The 20,961-nt window shown below is 34.2% G+C and overlaps 1 protein-coding gene across 4 annotated transcripts in view; it reads left to right on the plus strand.

The window, feature by feature from the left end:
• LOC144965326 (insulin gene enhancer protein ISL-1-like) overlaps positions 1 to 17,048 on the plus strand; it is a 78,871-nt gene extending 61,823 nt beyond the window's left edge. Inside the window, exons 6-8 of one of the 4 annotated variants that reach the window (XR_013644001.1) lie at positions 9,519 to 9,710; positions 13,810 to 15,465; positions 15,658 to 17,048. Coding sequence is in view for 3 of the 4 variants with exons in the window: in XM_078900557.1 (XP_078756683.1) it covers positions 9,519 to 10,058 (540 nt within the window). In the remaining variant the exon portion in view is untranslated. Of the gene's footprint in view, positions 1 to 9,518; positions 10,069 to 13,809 lie in introns of all 4 variants that reach the window. The other 3 variants (XM_078900558.1, XM_078900557.1, XM_078900559.1) reach the window with 3 other exon arrangements.
• The last annotated feature ends 3,913 nt before the right edge of the window (positions 17,049 to 20,961 follow it).

Raw genomic sequence — 20,961 nt, forward strand, 5'->3', positions numbered from 1 at the left:
TGTTCTATGAATTGAAAGTTGAGTGTGACCTTGATGTTATCAACAACAACCTTTGGCGGTGGAATCGAAAGGACGTTTTTAAAAAATGAAAGTAGGATAGACTGCGCACTAGCATCTCCGGTGCCCAATTGACATTCATTAGGGGATGCTGTTGCATCTTAAAAGGGAGAGGGGACGCTCTTAATTTTGATGTTATTATTATACTTGAAATATTTATGATCGTAAAAGTATATATGTTTCTCCTTGGATAATTGCCTTAAATAGCATCTTTCGATTGATTGAGAATAAGAAGTCTATGATTGAGAATTGCAAAGTGGAGCGAGAAGTCCATGCTTGGACATGATCGAGGATATCATCCGCTTATTTCCTTGCTGTGATGATGATGATGATGATGATGATGATGATGATGATGATGATGATGATGATGATGATGATGATGATGGACAGAGGAATGATATTATGATGGCGTTATCAGTTATAGCAGTTTAATATGATTGTAATACTATAGCAGATAAGGGTATATCTAGTCGTGTCACATGCTAGTGGTACACCGCGGTGTAGAATATAAGTATAGTTTGAATTAGTACTGAGATTATTAAGAAGCCAAACTCGAAAAGCCAATTGTGAGAGTTAAGTGGTGTGTGGTAATCTTTGAATCGTTTTGAGTTTGTTTGTTTTTTTGTTTTTTGTTTTTTGTTTTTTTGTTTGTTTGTTTTTTTTTTTTTGTTTTTTTTTTGTTTTTTTTTTTTTGGGGGGGGGGGGGGTTTGTTTTTTTTGTTGTATTTTTTTTCTTCCACTTTTTATCTCTTTGAATTGGAATGCAAATATATACTATCTGTTGACCAAAAGCACAAATACATAATATTTGTTAAGGCATTTCAGAACGTTATCCAAACCCACTAATCTCATACACACTAAATCTAAATTAGTTTCAAGCCTTCACTTCTATACTTCCCTACATCGCGAAGTCCCAGGTTTGAGAGTTATTTTCTTTTGTATCTATGTATGTGTGTGTGTGTGTGTGTGTGTGTGTTATGAATACTCGGGTTTAAGAATTCTGACAATTCGGGGATCATTTTATTGGGGATATATTATATGGAGAGGAAAAAAAAAAAGGTTTTCTGACTAAAGTGTAAAAACGTAGTTTTACAAGTTGTTTATGACAATAGAAACAAATGATTTATTATTTCCTTTTAAATGAAGTGCGACTTATACAATAAAGCCAAGAATAGCAAAGATTTATCACTATCTTTGTAAAAAATTATTTCTATTCGATGGAAACCAAACTAACTAAGGAGAAGAGATACACAAATAGTGAAACATAACCACAAAAAAAAAAGAAGTTAAACAACTTTATCTTTTTTTATGGTGGGTTGGCGGGGGATTGTGTTCCAGAGCAATAATATCTGGAGGGAAAAGGAAGTGAATGTACATGGCAATTTTTGATGGAAACCATATTCCTGGTATTATTTGCCTAGGAGCCATCTTGTGTCCCATGGAACCATCCTGACTCCCCCCGAGAGCTGATTAAGTGGAAAAACACAGGATCCCGTCAATTTAATTATCCATAGAAATCCACACAAAGACTCACACGGCATGGGATATGGGACAATGCGACTCTTTCCGACACCTGACTGATTGCAGCGTTGTCGTTGTTGTTGCTGTTGTTTTTGTTGTTTTTGTTATATTATGTTGTTTTGATGATGAAGATAATATGATTATGATGATGATGATGATGATGAAGCCGACGACGACGACGACGATGATGATGATGGTTATGATGATGATGATGATGATGATGATGATGACGACGACGACGATGATGATGATGATGATGATGATGATGATGATGATGATGATGATGATGATGACGGTGATGACAAGGAGGAGGAGGAGGAGGAGGAGGAGGAGGAGGAGGATGAGGAGGAGGAGGAGGAGGAGGATTCTCATTATCACGACGATGACGATGTCGTCGTTGACTCTGCTTATTGTTGCTGCTTTTTAATTTGTTGACATTTCTGATGTTATTGTTACTCACGGCGGAAATGGTGGATGCGATGACTATTGTAAGAATGATCATAAATGTATCTATCATTTTTACCCTCGCTGTTGTTAATATCATTTTTGTTATGCTTTTTTTGTGTTCTTAGGTTTTGTATTATGTGTTCGTTTGTTCTGTCTTGCTTATTATGATTTTATGCGTATGTGTGTGTGGGAGGGGGGGGGGGGTGTTTGCTGTTTTTCTCTACATTTAATGCAATACAATTCATGATTTTGCCTTTGGCAGTGAGGAAAAAAGTGTGTGTGTGTGGGGGGGGGGGGGGGGTATCACTTTGACAAAGGACACAAAACAAAAGATAATAACTATTTTCTAAGGACTTGAAATCGCGAAGCCCTCGATGAGAATCGAACCTTCGACTAAAAGGTAGCAAGTCGAGCGCCTACTATTGCAAGACCACAAAACAACACAGATTTGTCATGTGTATTGTTTACAAATCAATAACACGAATATCCGATCATTGTTCGTTCTATATCTAGAATTGTAATCATCTTAATCCAATGTCAAATTTATTGTCCGACCAGCTCCATTGTTAGTTCTTTCAGTCAATGCATTATTTCTCTTATATACGAAAACTCCTCTAGATGGCGCAATACAGAATAGATTGCCACACTGCTAGTCACGCAACTTAGCTGTACGAATCATTTTCAATTGATTTCCTTCAATAACAACATCTCCCAGAAATGTAAAGGTATATTGACTTGTTTTGTTTTTATTTACGCATGTTTTCTACTCACTTGAGAATAGCTAACTTACAGTATTTTTTTTCAATCAACTTCCACAAAGAATTGAAAATGGTCGATGTCAAAAAAATTAACTTCTACGTCACAATCTGTATGAAATTTGTAACAAACAAGAAAGAAAAATTAAACTAAACAAAATAAAAGCAAAAACAAAATAAACAACAAAAAATCAGGAAAAACGAACAACAAAAAATAACACATGATAAAAATGTCACTCTCATAATAAATTGATAAGGTGATTATCAGGAGATCTAGATGATCTCTACAAATTTCTGGATTACTTTTTTCTAGGGGGGGGGGGCGTTGGGGGGGGGGTAGGGGTGGTTTGGAGTGAAGTACAATAAAGAAGAATGAAAAATTCTGAGGAAACAATAAATACAGCGATAGAATTCTCTATCCTTGGGCGTCCTGACGCTGTAGCGGAAGTTCCTTATTCGATCGTATTGTTTGGAAGATTGGATTTCCGGTTTTAATGGTGCGTGAAAGATAAAGAGCCGTTCCAATGTCTATCATTTATTTCTCTCACACTTGTGATTTCTCTTCATTGGGATAAAAACACTCATAAAGAAAAGGGTAGAATGTAAATTAATGTGAAGTTGGTAATGCTGACTAAAGCTTGAATGATATTTTACTAATTCTATTAATTTAAACCCACTTTTTTACTGTAAAAATTACTAGAAAACTTTTGATGATTTAAAGAAAAAAAGTTCATTGGTTTTGTGTTGTTGGGATTTTTTAAAAATAGGGGGGGGGGGGCGGAAGGGGGGAGGGGGGAGTGGGGGAGGGGATATTTTGTTGTGGTTGTTATTTTCTTGTATTTTTTTTTCTTTCTGCCATTCTTTAAAAACACAATTTAATGTGTGTTGCTTTTCATCTCCGATAGTTGCATTATGAACGTTATAACAGTATTATATATTATATAATGCTTGAGGCATTTTATTTTAAAAAATCAACGTTTCATAATGGACTCATCCAATATGACCAAGTAGATTATAGATGAATAATTACGTGTCTCTGGATCAATCTTAAGATTTTTGAGTTCCAGTGGATAATCGTATCACCATCAGCATCATCACCATCATCATCATCATCATCATAATCATCATCATCATCATCATCATCATCATCATCATCATCATCATCATCATCATCATCATCATCATCATTATTATTATTATTATTATTATTATTATTATTATTATTATTATTATTATTATTATTATTATTTTTCGTGAGAATTTTATAAATATTTTCCACTTCTCTGAAAAGAATTATTCAGTTTTTGAAGTTTTTGGATGTATTATCTTTATCTCCCGAATATTCCATATATTTTTGGTTTAAAAAAAAAAAAAGAAAGAAAAAGAAACAGAAGAATAAACCCATCTTCGAAAAGAAGCTTTTTAATGCTCTCTGATTGGCCGATTCAATAAGGAACGACAACTCTAGTTTTGGAGGCGTCCAATTTCCGTTCTTAGGCGTTGGCATCCAGTGGGCGACAAATTCATTCATGCCTGACTAGAGAGGAAGGTGGGAAATTGGAGGACTGGAACTCGATAAATGGCCGCAGGGAACAACAACATCCAGCAAGGATTCCTATTTCTGTTTTCTTTTCAACCAGTGCCATCGCCGTTGTTTTTCCATCATCGCTGTAGAAAATCATTGTTTTAGACTCGTTTCACGCGTTGTGGCCATATTGTTTTTAATTTGATCTTACAATGGAGCCGGGAAATGTGTTTCTCTCTCTTTCTCTCTTTATAAAAAAAAATCAGTTTACTATTTTATCAAAAAGTCGTGATTTCTTTACGTATTGTTAAATTTCATTTTGAACAAAGTTCGAAGCTCATAACAATGGAGAACAAATTTCATGCGTCTCTTTATTTTGCTTCTGATCTGTACTACCGATCATTGATTAAGCCTTACATGTTATAATGTATTCCCTGCAGATTTCCTATTCCTTCTTTTTCTCTTATTACTTTCCAATCGGAGTTGTATTCAGCTGACTGGCTTAGCTTGTTTTGTCTATAGAGATGGCGAAGGCGAAGACAATAATAACTTATGGCGTGACACTAGGCTGTGGAAATAAAAACATTTGATTGTTGAAACTGCTGCTGGTGAGAATGTGATTTTTTTTTTTTTTCAAAAGGGAGAAATGGGTTGGGGGTGGAAGAGAGTTAAAAGAATGAGGAAGAGAAGGATGAAAGATAATGATGATGCTGATTATTACTATCATTTCAATGATTTTTATCACCACCATCATCATCATCATCATCATCATCATCATCATCATCATCATCATCATCATCATATTATTATTATTATTATTATTCATCAATGTAAACAGTGTCCCCATTTCGGTGTCGTTAAAAAAAAAGAGGAGCGGGGAGAGAATGAACATTATTCCATTGCAATAGCCCAATATCCTACCCAAAGTCTAGCAGCAAATGTTATTGTTTCACGAAATAAAAACAAAACAAACAAACAAACAAACAAAAACCTGGATAAAATGCGGAAACATCACAAAAGCCCTGATAATGTATTAAATCCTCGCTGACGTATCGTATCTATAAAGACATTTCCAAGTGATTAATTATCGATATGCAGATCAATTCTTCTGTCACGGGCTGCTCTTGACCAGCACTATTATTTTGGTATTGTTTGGATTTGTCTGTAGTGGTCAGACAGTCTTATTATTGCGTATTATGATCTCTCATAATATGATATAGTATAGATACAGATTTCATTCAATGGAAAAGGGTTATTAAGTGTATTTATAGGCTATGTGACACATTGAACTATTTCTAAAGACCATTATGATTATATATATATGATATTTTTTTTTATTATGCTAGAGAATTGACCTTTAATTACTTTTTTTTAAAAGAAAATTTTTTTAAAATAATTTTAGAGGGGGATGTATTTGTTTTGTTTGTTTTTTATTATATTTTGTTTTGTTTTTCGTTTGTTATTTGTTGTTTTTTATTTTTTTTTTTTTTTTTTTTTTTTTTTTTTTTTTGTACTTTGGCTTTTTAGAAATGCCTGTCAAGACAACTAAATAAAATGTATACGGCCTTGTGCTGTTATGTGAATTCTCATTCTCTCTTCTTCTCCTCTCTACTTCTGTAATCTCTCTCTCTCTCTCTCTCTCTCTCTCTCTCTCTCTCTCTCTCTCTCTCTCTCACCATCTATCTATCTACCTATCTATCTATCTATCTATTATCTATCTAACTATATTCATCTCTCTTTCTCTATCTATCTATCTATCTATCTATCTCTCTCCCTCTCTCTCTCCCTCCCTCTCTCTCTCTCTCTCTCTCTCTCTCTCTTGCTATACAACATTCATCAAATATTATAATTCCTCATATCATTGCATTTAATCAACATTTTAAATCTTTAAAGAACAAATTCACCGGTTTCCTCCCTTCTTCTACTACGAGAATCACACCCCCTCCCATCATTGATTTATCACATACCCTTCCCCCCCCCCCCGCCCCCTTCCCTTCCCTTCACACAAAACACACACACACACACACGCACACACAAATACACCCATAATATTATCATACTCACACTCAAAGTTTTATTACTCTTCGAATTCCAACTACTCTTCTCTCCATCCTCTTCCATCTCCTCCGTCTCATTCTCATCCATCGCCATTATTGTTATTATTATTTTTTTTTTTTTACATCCTCTACCCCTATTCATCAAACTCCATTCATCAAGTACGAGATTTCTCTCTCACTCCATCCAGCCATTCACTCGATCAAGTCGGGATACACGTCTCTAGTTCTCCTCTCTATTCAGGCATTTTTCCCGTCCATTAGGCAAATTGTCTTACTATGGGCAAAATGTCAACCCCTGAATAATTCAATATCCGCTATAAACATAATACGCGTCATCAGGAATGGACAGAAAGAATGAGAGCTTTTCTGTTTTCTTTCTTTTCTTTTTATTTGTGTTCTCTACGTTCATATTTCTTCCTTTCTTCTTTTTTTTTTTTTTATCCAATGTCATAGTCGGTTGTGATTTTCATTTTCTTTCCTCTGTAAGTCACTTATTATTTCTTGGATAAGTTTAGTTGTGCTGTTTCTTTCATTTTTTTTTTTCACTTTTCTTTTCTTGTTTTTGTGTTTGTTCATTGTTCTTTGCTATTTTTTTTCTTTTTTTTTTCTTTTTTTTAAACCCCAGATCATCGGTTTTATCAAATAAATGCTATAAAGATATAGAAATAATCTCAAAAGGTCGGAGAAGTAAGCAGTTATATTTTTTTCTTTTTTTATTTCTTCATATTCTCTATAGTCTATGTTTTCTGTTTTATCTATTTTTTTCCTGACGTTTGTGTGTGTGTGTATGTGTGTGTGTTTGTGTGTTTGTTGGCGTGAAAGAAGTAATAGTGTGTGTGTGTGTGTGTGTGTGTGTGTGTGTGTCTGTGTGTGAGGGCATGGGAGATAATGTGTCTATGTATGTGTAATATGTGGTTATTAAAATCAAACAGTGTAATATCATCCTTCTACATATCACTCTGAACTGTTTAGTGGATATTGCGCTATAAGATGCTCTAGATTTTTGGGGGTTTTTTTTCCTCTATGTATAGCACTTTTGGCGTACGAGATTAAATATCCCTATAGGTGGTTACAGAACCAATGACAAGAGTCAGATTATCAATAGTGGCAATATACAATTTAAATCATTATTTTTACTTTCTTTTGTCTCTTGTGATTTTAACTCTTTGCTATCATTATCATTATTGTTATTATTATTATTATTATTATTATTATTATTATTATTATTATTATTATTATTATTATTATTATTATTATTATTATTATCATCATCATCATCATAACTATCATCATCATCATTAATATAACCTGGATTAAAACTGAAATTTGATCTCAAAATTTAAATATAAATATCGATATGCAATATCTCTATTGTTATCATCATCATCATCAAAAAATCACTTCGCTAAAGCAAAATGACAACTACACCACTGAATTTGTACGAAATGTACTTGTATATTAACGCTTGAGACGACAACAATGGTACTTATTCTCCGATCACGTGGTGAGCTATCACCGCTGACATGCTCAAGTGAGCTCTAACAATCTGCGACAGACGGAAACTGCCAAAATGACCCCATCCAATGCCCATTAAGAACACCCATGGGGCTTCATGAGCGGTTTGCGGTAGAGATTGGGAGGGTAGAAGATGCTGCTAACGGCTACGACCATGTCCACGCGACTATTTGAATGGAGGACTTGGCATAGGTGTGATAATCACAGGCTTTTAAACTACCCGTTTCCGCTTTCAAACATCAGTCATAAGACCCGGGACGAGCTCCCCGGGTCGAGGAAATTGTAGAAATTAATGATGCGGTTTTTATTTTTAAGTTGAAAACGGCGACAAAGCCGTAAAGAGCGTGTGAATTGAGGGGTCATTCTATCGCCGCACAAATGAAATAAATGTCATGGTTTGAGAACTGTCTGGTCTTTGGTTGTACGGATAAAATTGAAAGTGCAAAGAAGAAGAAGATAGGTGACAGATTTATTGTCTGTTTAATAGAGTGATTCTACACTTGACAGCGTGTATAAGAAAGGATTTATATGCAAGATTTCTTATATTCTAACTTTCTTTTTTCACTTTTAGAGGTTTTTAATTCTGGCAAATTCTGGATATATTATAATATTATGTAGATTTATAAGATTTGATGGAATTGACAATTCGCTTGGGGCCGAACCTCAATTCTTAATTCCGTGTACATTTAAATGTAAGGTTTATAGAAATTGCAAATGCTGCTTTTATTATAAAAACGACGGAGTTTTGTGGGAATTTTCTCATACCTGGAATAATAGAGAGATAATGTGGCATTTGAACATAATATTATTATAGATTTGATGGGATCTTTTTTACTTGATTTATATACTTTTTTCTTTTCGTGGATTAAGAAAAATCATAGCTATTCTGTCGTCATTGCATAAATTGCTTTACAAGACAGGCATTAATTTTGACACAGTTAGTGTAAAATTGAAAAAAAAACTAAACTAAAATGTCAGACAATATTGAAATATTGTTCCACTGAGAATTTTCTGATTTGACCATTTATGTTTACTGAGAATTTTCTGATTTGACCATTTATGTTTACTAAGAATTTTCTGATTTGACCATTTATATTTACTGAGAATTTTCTGATTTGACCATTTGTTTACTGAGAATTTTCTGATTTGACCATTTATGTTTACTGAGAATTTTCTGATTTGACCATTTATGTTTACTGAGAAGATATCTTACGCTACTTATCATTTTTGTATCATTGTCTTTGTTCGTTTTCTTTTTCATTGCATGGATATTTTGCCGTATAAATCATTCGTCTTTGTTTTACTGTTTATACATCATTTTTATTTCAATATTTTTTCATCTTTAAAAGCTGCGCTTGTGTAATCTTTAGTTATGCAGCGAAAAAATAAAAACTCAGAAGTCTGTGCTTTGACCCGCGTCATTGGTTTATACTCCCCGAGGACAAATTTGTGTTTGTCGAATAAATTCAACTGTAACATTTTGAACAGTGCCTTAACCAAATAATAGAGGAATATAACAAGTGTGGTTTTAGTAAAAAAGTACACCGATCTTTTTTTCTAACTTAAAATATAGACCTCATCGTCACTTCAGAGTTTCAGCACCATAATAACGTACCACTTTTTCTTGCTTATTTTATCCAGAATGGTGGAGGTCTGGGCCGACCTCTTCAAGGCGTTCCAATGGTGGCCTCTAGTCCAGTCAGAAATGAACCCCCAGCAGGCATGCAAGGTACCCCAGTGGAGGTCCAAAGCTATCAGACCCCTTGGAAAGCCCTCTCAGAATTCGCCATGCAGGGCGAGATGGACCAGCCACACGCACCCTTCCAACAATTGGTGAGCAACCACAACAACAGCAGCAGCAACACTTTCATGCCTCCTTCTAGCTTTTCCGAACAGTTCCTACAACAACGTAGCAACAACCATCTCAAATTTCCTTACCCTCCTCATGCTCTTCCTCCTCATCTTCATCCCTCCCACCACCTCCACCACCACCACCACAACTTTCCGCATGATATTCTGGCTGAACATCCTTCAAACAACCAGCAGCACCAACATCATCACCAACAACACCAGCAGCAAATGATGATGATGATGATGATGGATGATGACGATGCCGGGTCGACAGTGATGATGTCGATGGAGGAAGAGGATGATACGGTGGTTTATCTGGAGGATCAGTGAGGATGAACATGTGAGAGTCCATCCATCCATCCATCCTTCCATCCGTCCATCTATCCATCCATCGTTCCATCCATCCATTCCTCCATTGATCATCATCATCATCGTCAGTTGGTTTATTTGTCTTCCCAACCACACCACCATCCACTCACTTATTTATCCATGCCTGCTTCTGTTTTCCTTTTTCAACTCCGGGTTAACTTTGTCTTGTTTAGATAAAAGTATGTATCAATACGCTGTGGTTGTGTTTCTGAAATGCCAATAGATGTCAATCCTATAATTTATGTTTTATTTATGTTTCTTCCCTAAAGAAAACGGATTATTTTAATTCATTCAGTTGACTATTATTTTTAAAAATCGACAACGCTGTATGCGCGTTTACGTTTTGTATGAGAGCCACATTATTTTGCAGGTAGATTTTGTATTAAATTCTCTAGATGTTTGAAACACGTGACGACACTTATTTTGATACAAACAGATATGTATGTTTTTGTTTGAAATAAAAGTGTTGGACTAATGATACGTTTCGATGTCTCAATTTTTAAACTAAAACCCAGTACATTCTAGGTGAAATAAAAACATTAACCGGATAGCCAAAGAAAGTCATTGACAATAAAAATCATTAGAGCAATAACAATGAAAGAATTGACGCGCATGATTTTGTTATTGCGCCCTGTTTATTGTTTTCTCTGGAGGAAAGAGCGGAAAAAAATTATAAAGACTGGGTTTCTGAAAGAAATAGGAAACAAAATTAATTACTACTCTCAGTCTAGCTCAACCGACTGAATTAACAATCAGAAATTTAATCTTCAGAAATTCTGTTTATTATTCTTATTGCGGAAAAATCAGAGAAACGGGGAATCGTAACTTTTATTGCATAAAAGGTTTCCAGGCGAGGGGAATTAATCAATATCCATCCTGTGTTGAATAAGCAATGAAAACAATGGGAGAAAACGCCAAGAGCCTGTAGAATTTGTATTATAGTTATAATATCTAATCTGACTTACAATGACAAAACGCGTTTGTCATTTTGGTCCGAAACCTTTTATCCTCAAATATTCAGCAATAAAGGAATCCTCAACTTGTCAACAACAACAAATAATCAAATCTTAGACTTTTTCGAAGTCCCGTGTTTAAGAATTTTGGCAAGTTGAGAACCGTCTTAATTCATCGATAATTGAATCTAAAATATTTTCTGGCAAAAATTAAAACGATGATTTGTCAGTTTATGGCTGCATTCTCAGAGGGGACCCAGCGTGTCGGACAAATCTCTCAGGAAGTTTGTTTTTTTTATTTGCTTTGTAATAGGCAAAACAAAAAAAAAAAGAAGAAATTAACCATTAATACAACAAAAACAAAACAAAACAAAAATAATCCAATTAAAAACAATAAAAAGAAACGACATAAAAAAAAAACACAAAAGAATGTAACATCTTTATTAAGAAAACAATAAGCAACAAGGATTGTCAGGGGTAAAGACCCTTTATTAGTCGTTGGAAGAAAAAAAAATATAACAATAGAGAATATTTAATCAACATGGAGAAAATCTTAAAATTGAAATACTGCCTTGCTTTAAAATTTTTTTTTGTTTAGGAACATTGAACAGAGGGATATAAACCTGAAAAGTTAAATAAGAAAAAAAAAATCACAGAAATCGTTTTTAATATCCGTCGTTTCAATTTATTGTTTCGCATCGTAAGTAAGCGGATATATACATATCTCATGGCAAGGAGATGGCGTAGGGGTAAAGTATGTACTTGCTTTTGAATTGAAACTCTCATTCATGATGAAAATAACTTGAAATTTTAATCAAACTGTGAATATTTCAAACACGCGCCTCAAGTCTTAGTCATATCAATATAGTTGTGTCACATTGTCATGCAATAATATCAGTTTAATTTTATCCTTTTCTCTTTTTTATTTTTAAAATTAGTGACCCATGGTCTCAAAACGATATATGTCGGGGGGGGGGGGGGGGGGGTTGACACGCTAAAAGCTAACATTTTTAGTTTAAAAATATGACTATTTCATCCACCCTTTTTTAAAAAGTCAAAATATAAAACTTGGGTTTATTTTCCATGTTTTGTTGCGTACTAGCTATATAAAAAAATCTTCAAGTGACATCTGGTTAATCACGCCATAATACTGTTTTGATACGACAGGTCACATTTTGATTTGATGACAACGAAGAATGAAGTGAGTAGAAAAGTGCCAGAAGACAATAGAGAATTAAAAAAAAAACTTCGCGGCGATGGGGGCTCGAACCCACGCCATTACTGGTACGACAACTCCGCCTGGGAGAGGGTAGCGCTACTGTCAGAGTTATCCTCCGTTGCGCCACCCTCTCCCCGGCCAGGCGGAGTTGTCGTGCCAGTAAGGTCTTAGGTCCGAGGCCCCATCGCCGCGAAGTTTTTTTATTCTCTTTTAGTGTCTTCTGGCACTTTTCTACTCACGTCATTCTTCGTTGTTATCAACATAAGTGCCCGCTCCACTGAATTGTGATTCACCCTTTATTTTAATTTGAAGGTCACGATCATTTGCTGCTACTTGTTTTTAATCTATTTTCATTGTTTTTGTTTTGTTTTGTTTTGTTTTGTTTTGTTTTTTTTTTGTTTGCTTGTTTGTTTTTTTTAATTGTGTGTGGACGAGTGTGGTTTCAAACTAAGATTTCGATGTTACAACATTAATATTATTATAACAAAATCTTTAAAATCAAAACCGTTTATATTGCACTTGTTTTTGAAAAACTGCTACTAGCCTGGATTTGTTTTTATTTGTATATGTAACCTATCTATATATCATTTTTTAAAGTTTGCATATGAAACTTTTTGATTTGGTTTTCCGACGATCTTGTATCCAATATATTTATATGCATGAAATCCATTTATTTGTACCCCAGACAGACATTAGATTTGTTTTATTGTGTATCTTTATGTGTATTGTAATCCAGATTCATAATATCCCTATAATCTTTTTCATTGGTGTTGTATGAATGGACTACACTATCCAAGACATTGAAATATAGATTCTCTGTCTATGTACTTTGCTTCTAAAATTCAAGTGCTGCATTTTTCTGTAAACGATGTTTCAATTGCCTTCATTTGGAATAACCGATTGTTATTGATGCCATTTTATTAATCTCAACTAGATTACTTTTCGTCAATATTACTATTAAGAAGTATTAAATTTGGTTCTAATGATAATAACAGAGCTGTCCTTTAACAAAATGAGATCCTTGAAGGGAAGGGAAGGGTGGAGTTGATCCAAATATTGAAACAGGGAGTTTATATTTCCTATCCATTTAAGTAGTTTTGGTCTATTGCAAACTCCTTTCCGTCATATTATATTGATCGAAAACTGGTTGTTGGTAGAACATAGAGGCTAGAGAGAGAGAGAGAGAGAGAGAGAGAGAGAGAGAGAGAGAGAGAGAGAGAGAGAGAGAGAGAGAGAGAGAGAGAGAGAGAGAGAGAGAGAGAGAGCCGAGCACACATTGAATATTGTACTTGAGCCTAGTGGGACGATGTATAAATTATGTCTTATAAAGGATACCACTCTCGAGTCAGCAAAAATTACCATGGCTCATTAATCACGCTCACCGTTGCTTGTCTAGTACAAGACGAGCACAGAGCCTTCTTAGCATTCTTAAGTTATGAATTGACGTTCATCTCTCAACAATTAATTATCTTTTTAAAAAATTGTCAATTTTGATAATCATCACCCTAATACATTTTAAAAAAAATTCTTTTTTCCCCAGATGTCTTCATTTGATCATATGGATTCTGGCATGCACAGCCCACCACCCCACCACGAAATGATGATGCGGCACCATCACCATCCTCTAGCCGGCAGCCCAGCTCACGGCGACATCGCCATGCTACACAGAGGCTACATGCATCCCGATGAAATGGTGGGCTCTGTGGGATCCGATTTCTCAGGGACGCCTTCTGAGTTGTCCCATAGTCCAATCTCTCACTGACATCCTTGTTCGTTCAAATCATCATATCATAAAAGGTTATCATAAAATATTTTCAACTCATGTTTTGGAATAAACAGTGACTGCAGCGGTGAAATTATAATATACATTATTATTATCATCATCATTATGATCTTCAAATACTGAACTATATAATATATTCAACAAAGGAGGACAGCTTTCTTTTCTATTCGTACGGATCTATTCTATAAAGAATTGTGAAGAAATATTCCCAGAGTCGGAGTTTATAGTATAGCGTGGCGCTCTTTTCTCACTGTTTTGTCAACCAACCATAATGTGTTATATAAACTGACAGCAAAAAAGCGTCCCATGGACACCAGATTATGACAACAGACTAGACAACAGAACGCAAACACATTCTCAAGATAAATTAAAACTCAAAATGAGTTAATTTGGAAGTGATCACAGAATAGTGTTTGAAAAACACTGGCCATCAGCGATGTGTAAAATAAACTCACAGCTTAAGCAGAGGTCGACGATACTGGGGTTTTTTTTCTTCGAATTATTCAGTCAACAAGGGATTGGTTGAACTGCAACTTCATCGGCGGTAGCTTGATTATATAAGTTACCAACAATTTCTTTGACTACCATACCAAATTGTACGTTCTGTTTGCTATCTGTCAAAAGAAAAATACGTATTCGGGAATTACAGACAGTTTTAAAACACTCGCATCGTTGTTTTGTGGAAATCGTTTTGCAATGAAGAATAGAAAGGTAAATAAGCAAAATATTCAAAATGACATGCATTTTTCCAAAACCGACAATAAGTATAAGTCAACAAAAGTGGAACTTGATTACATCAATGTCGATGACATTAAAAAGAAGGTGATAAGAGGTTAACAGTTTTCAATAAACTAACTTTTAAAATGATTCAGAAAGCATAGATAGATACATTTGTAATACTCAAGAAATTAATGCATTCAATACTAGTTTTCCATCACGCGATTCAATGAAAATGTTACGGTCACAGTTGTAAAAGAATAAAATTATAATAATTGGTTCTTTAAAATTACCACAAAATCTGAAGTGCAAAATGGAGAATAAAAATAATCGTATTGATTACTCCAACTGGAGCGTTATATATCGCACAAAGCATTTTGCTATGATAATGAATATAGTTAGCCAATCATTGCTAAATTGGAAGAGATGCCAGACAGAAAATTCCGTTTCATGAACAAATATAATGCGACTGTTATCTAGTGGTGATGACGAGATAACAAAATTAATTATATCGCACTGGGTTTTAGAATAGGAGTTGAATTCGCTTTCGATACGATGAAATTACATGGATTCGGTAAAGACAGCAGTAACAGCGATGTGTCTCGTGCTGCAAGTCTCATTACTGTTCCAGTTTACTGATATCTTTGTGAAAAGGGTAAGAAGACATCAAGCAAACAAAAGGAAAAATCGAGCTCAGTATTCTGCCATACTCTGAAAAAGCATGTGTTTAAAGTTTTGGCCAGAAAACTCGTCCTTCAATCAATATCGATCGATTAAACTGACCCTCATCTTGTAAAAGCAAAAAAGACCGAAACCTGAGCAAAGCCCAGGTTTGAGGGTGTTTGAAAAGATGAGGGTCATTTTAATAGCTAAATATTCGAGGATGAGTTTTCTGGCCAAAACTTTTAAAATGTGTTTGTTTATTCAGAGGACTGCAGTATTTAAGTAGGAATCTGAGGAAAAAATAAATATTGGAAAACCCAGATGCTTTAAAAAATCTGAATGCCTCTATTGGGTGCCAAACCTGCAATCTTTTGAACTACGGAAGTTTGATGACGTTGTCACAGCATTCTGTTATTACAGAAGCCAGAGCGAGAATGTCTCCTGACAACGGTATATTATTGTATGAACGTACACAAGCAAATTGCCATAGTCTGACAAAACACTATTATACTAATTTGGCCATGAAATTTGACTTCATATCCATAGAATAAGGTGACCACCTTCTTGTCAAAAAGTCTTAATCTGAGATTTAAAATAAAAATCTCTGGTTAACTCTCTCTGTACCAACCATTTTCCGGGTTTTCCCCGAAACGTCAAACCTAAACAAAAATAAAAATTGCGGTTTTTAAAATTCAAAGGAAATTGGTACATGCTTTACAAATTTTGTTCAGCAATACAAGCTCTACAACACAGCATTGAATGTTCAAAACTAGGCTATAGAAAAATGATTTCTTCAAATTTTGTGATGTACAAAAGAAAACTGAATTTAAAAATGTTGGTTGTATCAAAAAGAATTGGACGATTTTCCTACAGTTGGTAAGAGAGGGTTAAAGACTATTTCATAATCTGTGGATCAGCTCAATCTGTCCTATAAAAGGGAACGTTTTCTGGCCCAATTTTTTTAAAAAGTGTCTTGTTAGAGTTAGGCATATTGACTTGCTAATTTTGAGATGAATTTTTATTGATATCAAAGACAATTTATAACTGTTAAACGTTGAAACGTTGAATAGAGTCTATTTCATTATATTGTTAAAATAATCAAAGATTTATTTATGTATACATACTTTTGTGTTTTGTGTTATCAACCATAACGTGTACAGAATGCAAATGGACTGAATATTGTTTTGATAGAGAATATTTCTGACGATCTCAGATCGCAATAATGAAAAAAAAAATCTTTGGATATCTTTAATTTTTCTTGTCCTTGTTTCTCATGTTGTTGGTTGATGTCATCGTAATCTAAATTTTCGATTCAACGTTCAATGTTAGCCTCTTTATTTCCCCACAAGTGACATGTTTGCTCAAGTTGTTTCAACATAGACTAAAATATATTACTATTTTAAAGAATTGCCCTTGTATGTATGTATATGTAATAATATGATATCTGATATTTATGATTCTTTAATGCATAATAATATAAAATTTGTAATAATCTTGACCCAGTTTGTGAGACTGGAGGAAAAGAAATTGATAGACATCGTGAGAGAGTATGAGAGGAGAGAGGGTTGGGAGATATAAGAGGGAAAGAAACGAGTGTATATACAGTATAAAAGAAAGAGAGAGAGAGAGAGAGAGAGAGAGAGAGAGAGCGATCGAGAGAGAGTGAGAGAGATAGAGACAGAGAGAGAGATAGATAGATAGAGAGAGAGAGAGAGAGAGAGAGAGAGAGAGAGAGAGAGAGAGAGAGAGAAAGTCCATGGACATATAAAACATATTCTTTAGTGTCTATCTAAGGGAGAGAGAGTTAAATGAGAGTGTTGAGAAAGAACAAAAGAGTGAGAGAGAGAGACAGAGAGAGAGAGAGAGACAGAGAGAGAGAGAGAGTGAGTGAGTGAGTGAGAGAGATATGTTAATTAACATTGTGTGAGTGCCAGCTCGACACACACACAGAGAGAGAAAGAGAGAGAGAGAGAGAGAGAGAGAGAGAGAGAGTGAGAGAGAGAGATAGAGAGAGAGCAAGAAAGAGAGAGAGAGAGAGAGAGAGAGAGAGAGAGAGAGAGAGAGATTAAATCATACCGTTTTGACATTATTCATGATTAGAAATTACAGAGTTCCAGACATCGAGTGATATTATCATTTCAATTTATTTCGTCAGAAATTGTTTATAAAAATATTTTCCCACATTCTGTTCTATTTGTCTTAAATTGTTACGTTGTACTCATAATATAAGACACGCATTTTATTGGCTAATAATTGGCCGTTTTGATTCAGAAATTATTGCTACATGGAGGCATTCTATATGTGTTAAGTTAATAATATAACATTATTTCAGTATAGGACTTGAAAGTGAAAAGAAAAGGCTGAAAAGATGTGTAGGATAAATCATCAAATAAAGCAGAAAATGTCCTTGAGTCCTTGTCCACTTCAACTTTGCATACACAATCCCACTCGACACAAACGTGAATGAGTACCTGGTTTTAAGCAGTGATGGATATTGCCACGTAGTATTTGCCTGTAATTGACATTTTCATTTTTAAATTTTCATATTTGAAAATAAATGAAACAGTGTCTTCAATTTTTGTTAAATGTACCGATATGGACTGGTATTTCATTTTCATTTGTGCAAAATCTAGAACTTGAGGAATTCGGTTGTCAGTTATTGAATTTTTAGACACCTTAAATATATTTTTCTCATATTCACCATTTGTCTCACTATGTACAATTCTACTTTGGCTGTGACCTTATCCTTATTCTCATGATTGACAGAATCGTATATGTAACATTATAATGTATTGTGCTAGACTATTTCCACCAAATACACAACGTTTTGAAGAGTCATTTACGTTTTTCATCTGTATTCATCATCATCATCATCATCGTCATCATCCGCCTCATCATCGTCGTTGTCGCCGTCGTTGTCATTATCATTGCATCCACCTCAACTGTCATCAGCATATCATTATCATGATTAACACTAAGTATATACTAGCGCCACATCATCCACCATCAAATAAATTAGTTATCATTTCTCAAGTCAGACTTGAGTACATTTCGCTCCCTTTTACATTACGAAAATTTTGCTGTTTTTAAATATATATATATATATATGAGCCAAGGTCAAAAGGTGCCAATTTTTTTTCTCAAAATAAAAGTGACATAATTGTCCATTTATGTTTCTATATGTGTAGCAAAAACCCTGTACTTCATGAATCAAAGGCCCTTTAGATAACTTTAAGGTCTAACGCAGCATAATATCGTCAACAATACCTATAAGTTGCTGGTGTCACCTGTGACCGGTGACACCAAAAGGAGACAAAAAACTCAATAACCAAATGATTTTTGTTGAGTATCAAACTTTATTTAGTAAGTTATAGACAAAAAGAAACAATCAACAACAATCATAGTACAATAGTGTTACCAACTATTGGAGAAAATGTTGCTTTTTGGTGTCATCGGTCACAAGCAACATAGAATGCAAATATATTATTTCATAAAAAATGTATGTACATTAACAACAACAACAATATTGCATATGTTTATTACCAGCAAGGTTCAGAAACTTTTGGAATAAAATGTTGGGAAATAATGTGACCAAAGCATATCTTATTTAGCGACATTGTGTCACTTGTGACATTAGACCGATGACACCATTACTTATGTCACAAGCAATACCAAATTGCAATTTCGACAATATATAATTAATTTCAGTCAAACCAGTGTAATAATCACAGTTAAATATGGAATTTAATAATATTCAGAAACCAAAGACTTCAAAAATAGAAATTTACATGGAAATTAGAGCATCTGAATGTGACTTGTGACATAAACCGGTGACACCATTACTTATGTCACAAGCAACACCAAATCACACTTTCGTCCATAATATATCATTATTTTCAGTCAAAAAAGCACAATAACCTACTTTAAAATGAAATTCAATAATATTTTAAGAAACTAAATACATTCAAATTGGAAATATACTTAGAAATTAGTAATACCATTGTTGCTATTACTTTGGTCAAAATCGGCACTAGAACGCAATTTTGCCTCAATAAATCAAGAATAGCAACTGAACACATGTAATATAGCCTGTTAAAATGTAATCAATGACATTTCAAGCTTTGAAGAACATGAAAACAGAAATACATTAGAAACTTCAAACTTAAGTGTCACCTGTGACATTTTAACCTATGACACCAATGGTCACAAAAAGTACCAGAAGTCACTCAAACACTAGATAAATATCAGCCATGGTAATGAATTCATGTAACCATACGGTAACATCCGCCCTACTGCTCAAATCTGCTAGTTTGTAGTAATTTAGTGTGTTAATGGTAAATCAAATCAAATTTCTTGACAACCCTTCTATTTATCTGGATTCGTCGAAAGCTTGAGTTTTGTCTTTTTCTTGATTGATACAACCCTGAAACATAAAAAGTTAGAATTACAAGGAAATAATTAATTGTGTCAAAATCACAGTCTTATGTGAGATGTCATAATATCATATTTGTAAGTAGAATAACAGCTGAAAACATACTTTTTTGGTGGCACTTTGTAATATCCAATATCAAGTGTTGCTTGTGACAATGTAAAATAGCGATGACACCAAAGCTCAACTTACCTTTTCTGCCTGGAGCCACGCTGGAAAGGCAAATGAAAGTGCTGCACTTCAAAGACTGGTATGAAGGGTGGATAAAAATTGCGAATCGCCATTTAACGAAACAAACTTCCACGTGTTCACGCATGCCGTGTTGCTTGTGACAAATGACACCAAAACCAATAAACCTCGATATCGGTAAAACGGTATACATTTACTCCAAGATTTGAGTTCAGATAGTAAATCTATGCTTTTTTCTCATAATAAAACGTTTTATAAACATTAAACATGCGCTTTAAAGTTTCGTGTCGAGTCTTAGTATTGTGCTGTGTTTGATGACACCAAAGGTCACAAGCAACACCAACTTTTTAAGAAGTCTATATGAAACGTAATCAGATATGTAATATACTGCAATTGCGTTTAAAAGTAAATTTTGACTTTATACTATTAGTCAAATTTCAATCACGTGAGCTAAAACATCACATTTAATTTCTACATGATTTCTAAAAAGGTGATGCGTTGACCTCGTTTTAAGCACATGCCAAACAGCATTCAAATTTCACTTTCAAGTTGTTTATTTCATATTCTGTTGAACAGAGTATGTTGAGCTATCTCATTTTATCTCTTCTTCATATTATCAATTGATTACAAGCATTAACCCCATGAAAACAGCCCATAATTAAGTAAAAATTAAATTTTCTTAACACTGGTATCAGGCGGGCACCTTTTGACCTTGGCTCATATATATATATATATAACCTAATATTGCTGAAACTGACGGTTTCTTCTCTGCCAATTTTTTGGGGTTTTTTTTTTTTTTGTTTTGTTTTGTTGGTCTTTTATTGTTACTATCAGGTGACAATAATAATATGTGTGATTTATTTTAGTCGTGCTATAACTGACAACTCCTTCATGACTATAAAATAGTAAAA

This window comes from Berghia stephanieae, chromosome 2, assembly GCF_034508935.2.
Source record: "Berghia stephanieae isolate SIO BIC M18660-M18661 chromosome 2, UCSD_Bste_1.3, whole genome shotgun sequence".
Lineage (NCBI taxonomy): Eukaryota > Metazoa > Mollusca > Gastropoda > Nudibranchia > Aeolidiidae > Berghia > Berghia stephanieae.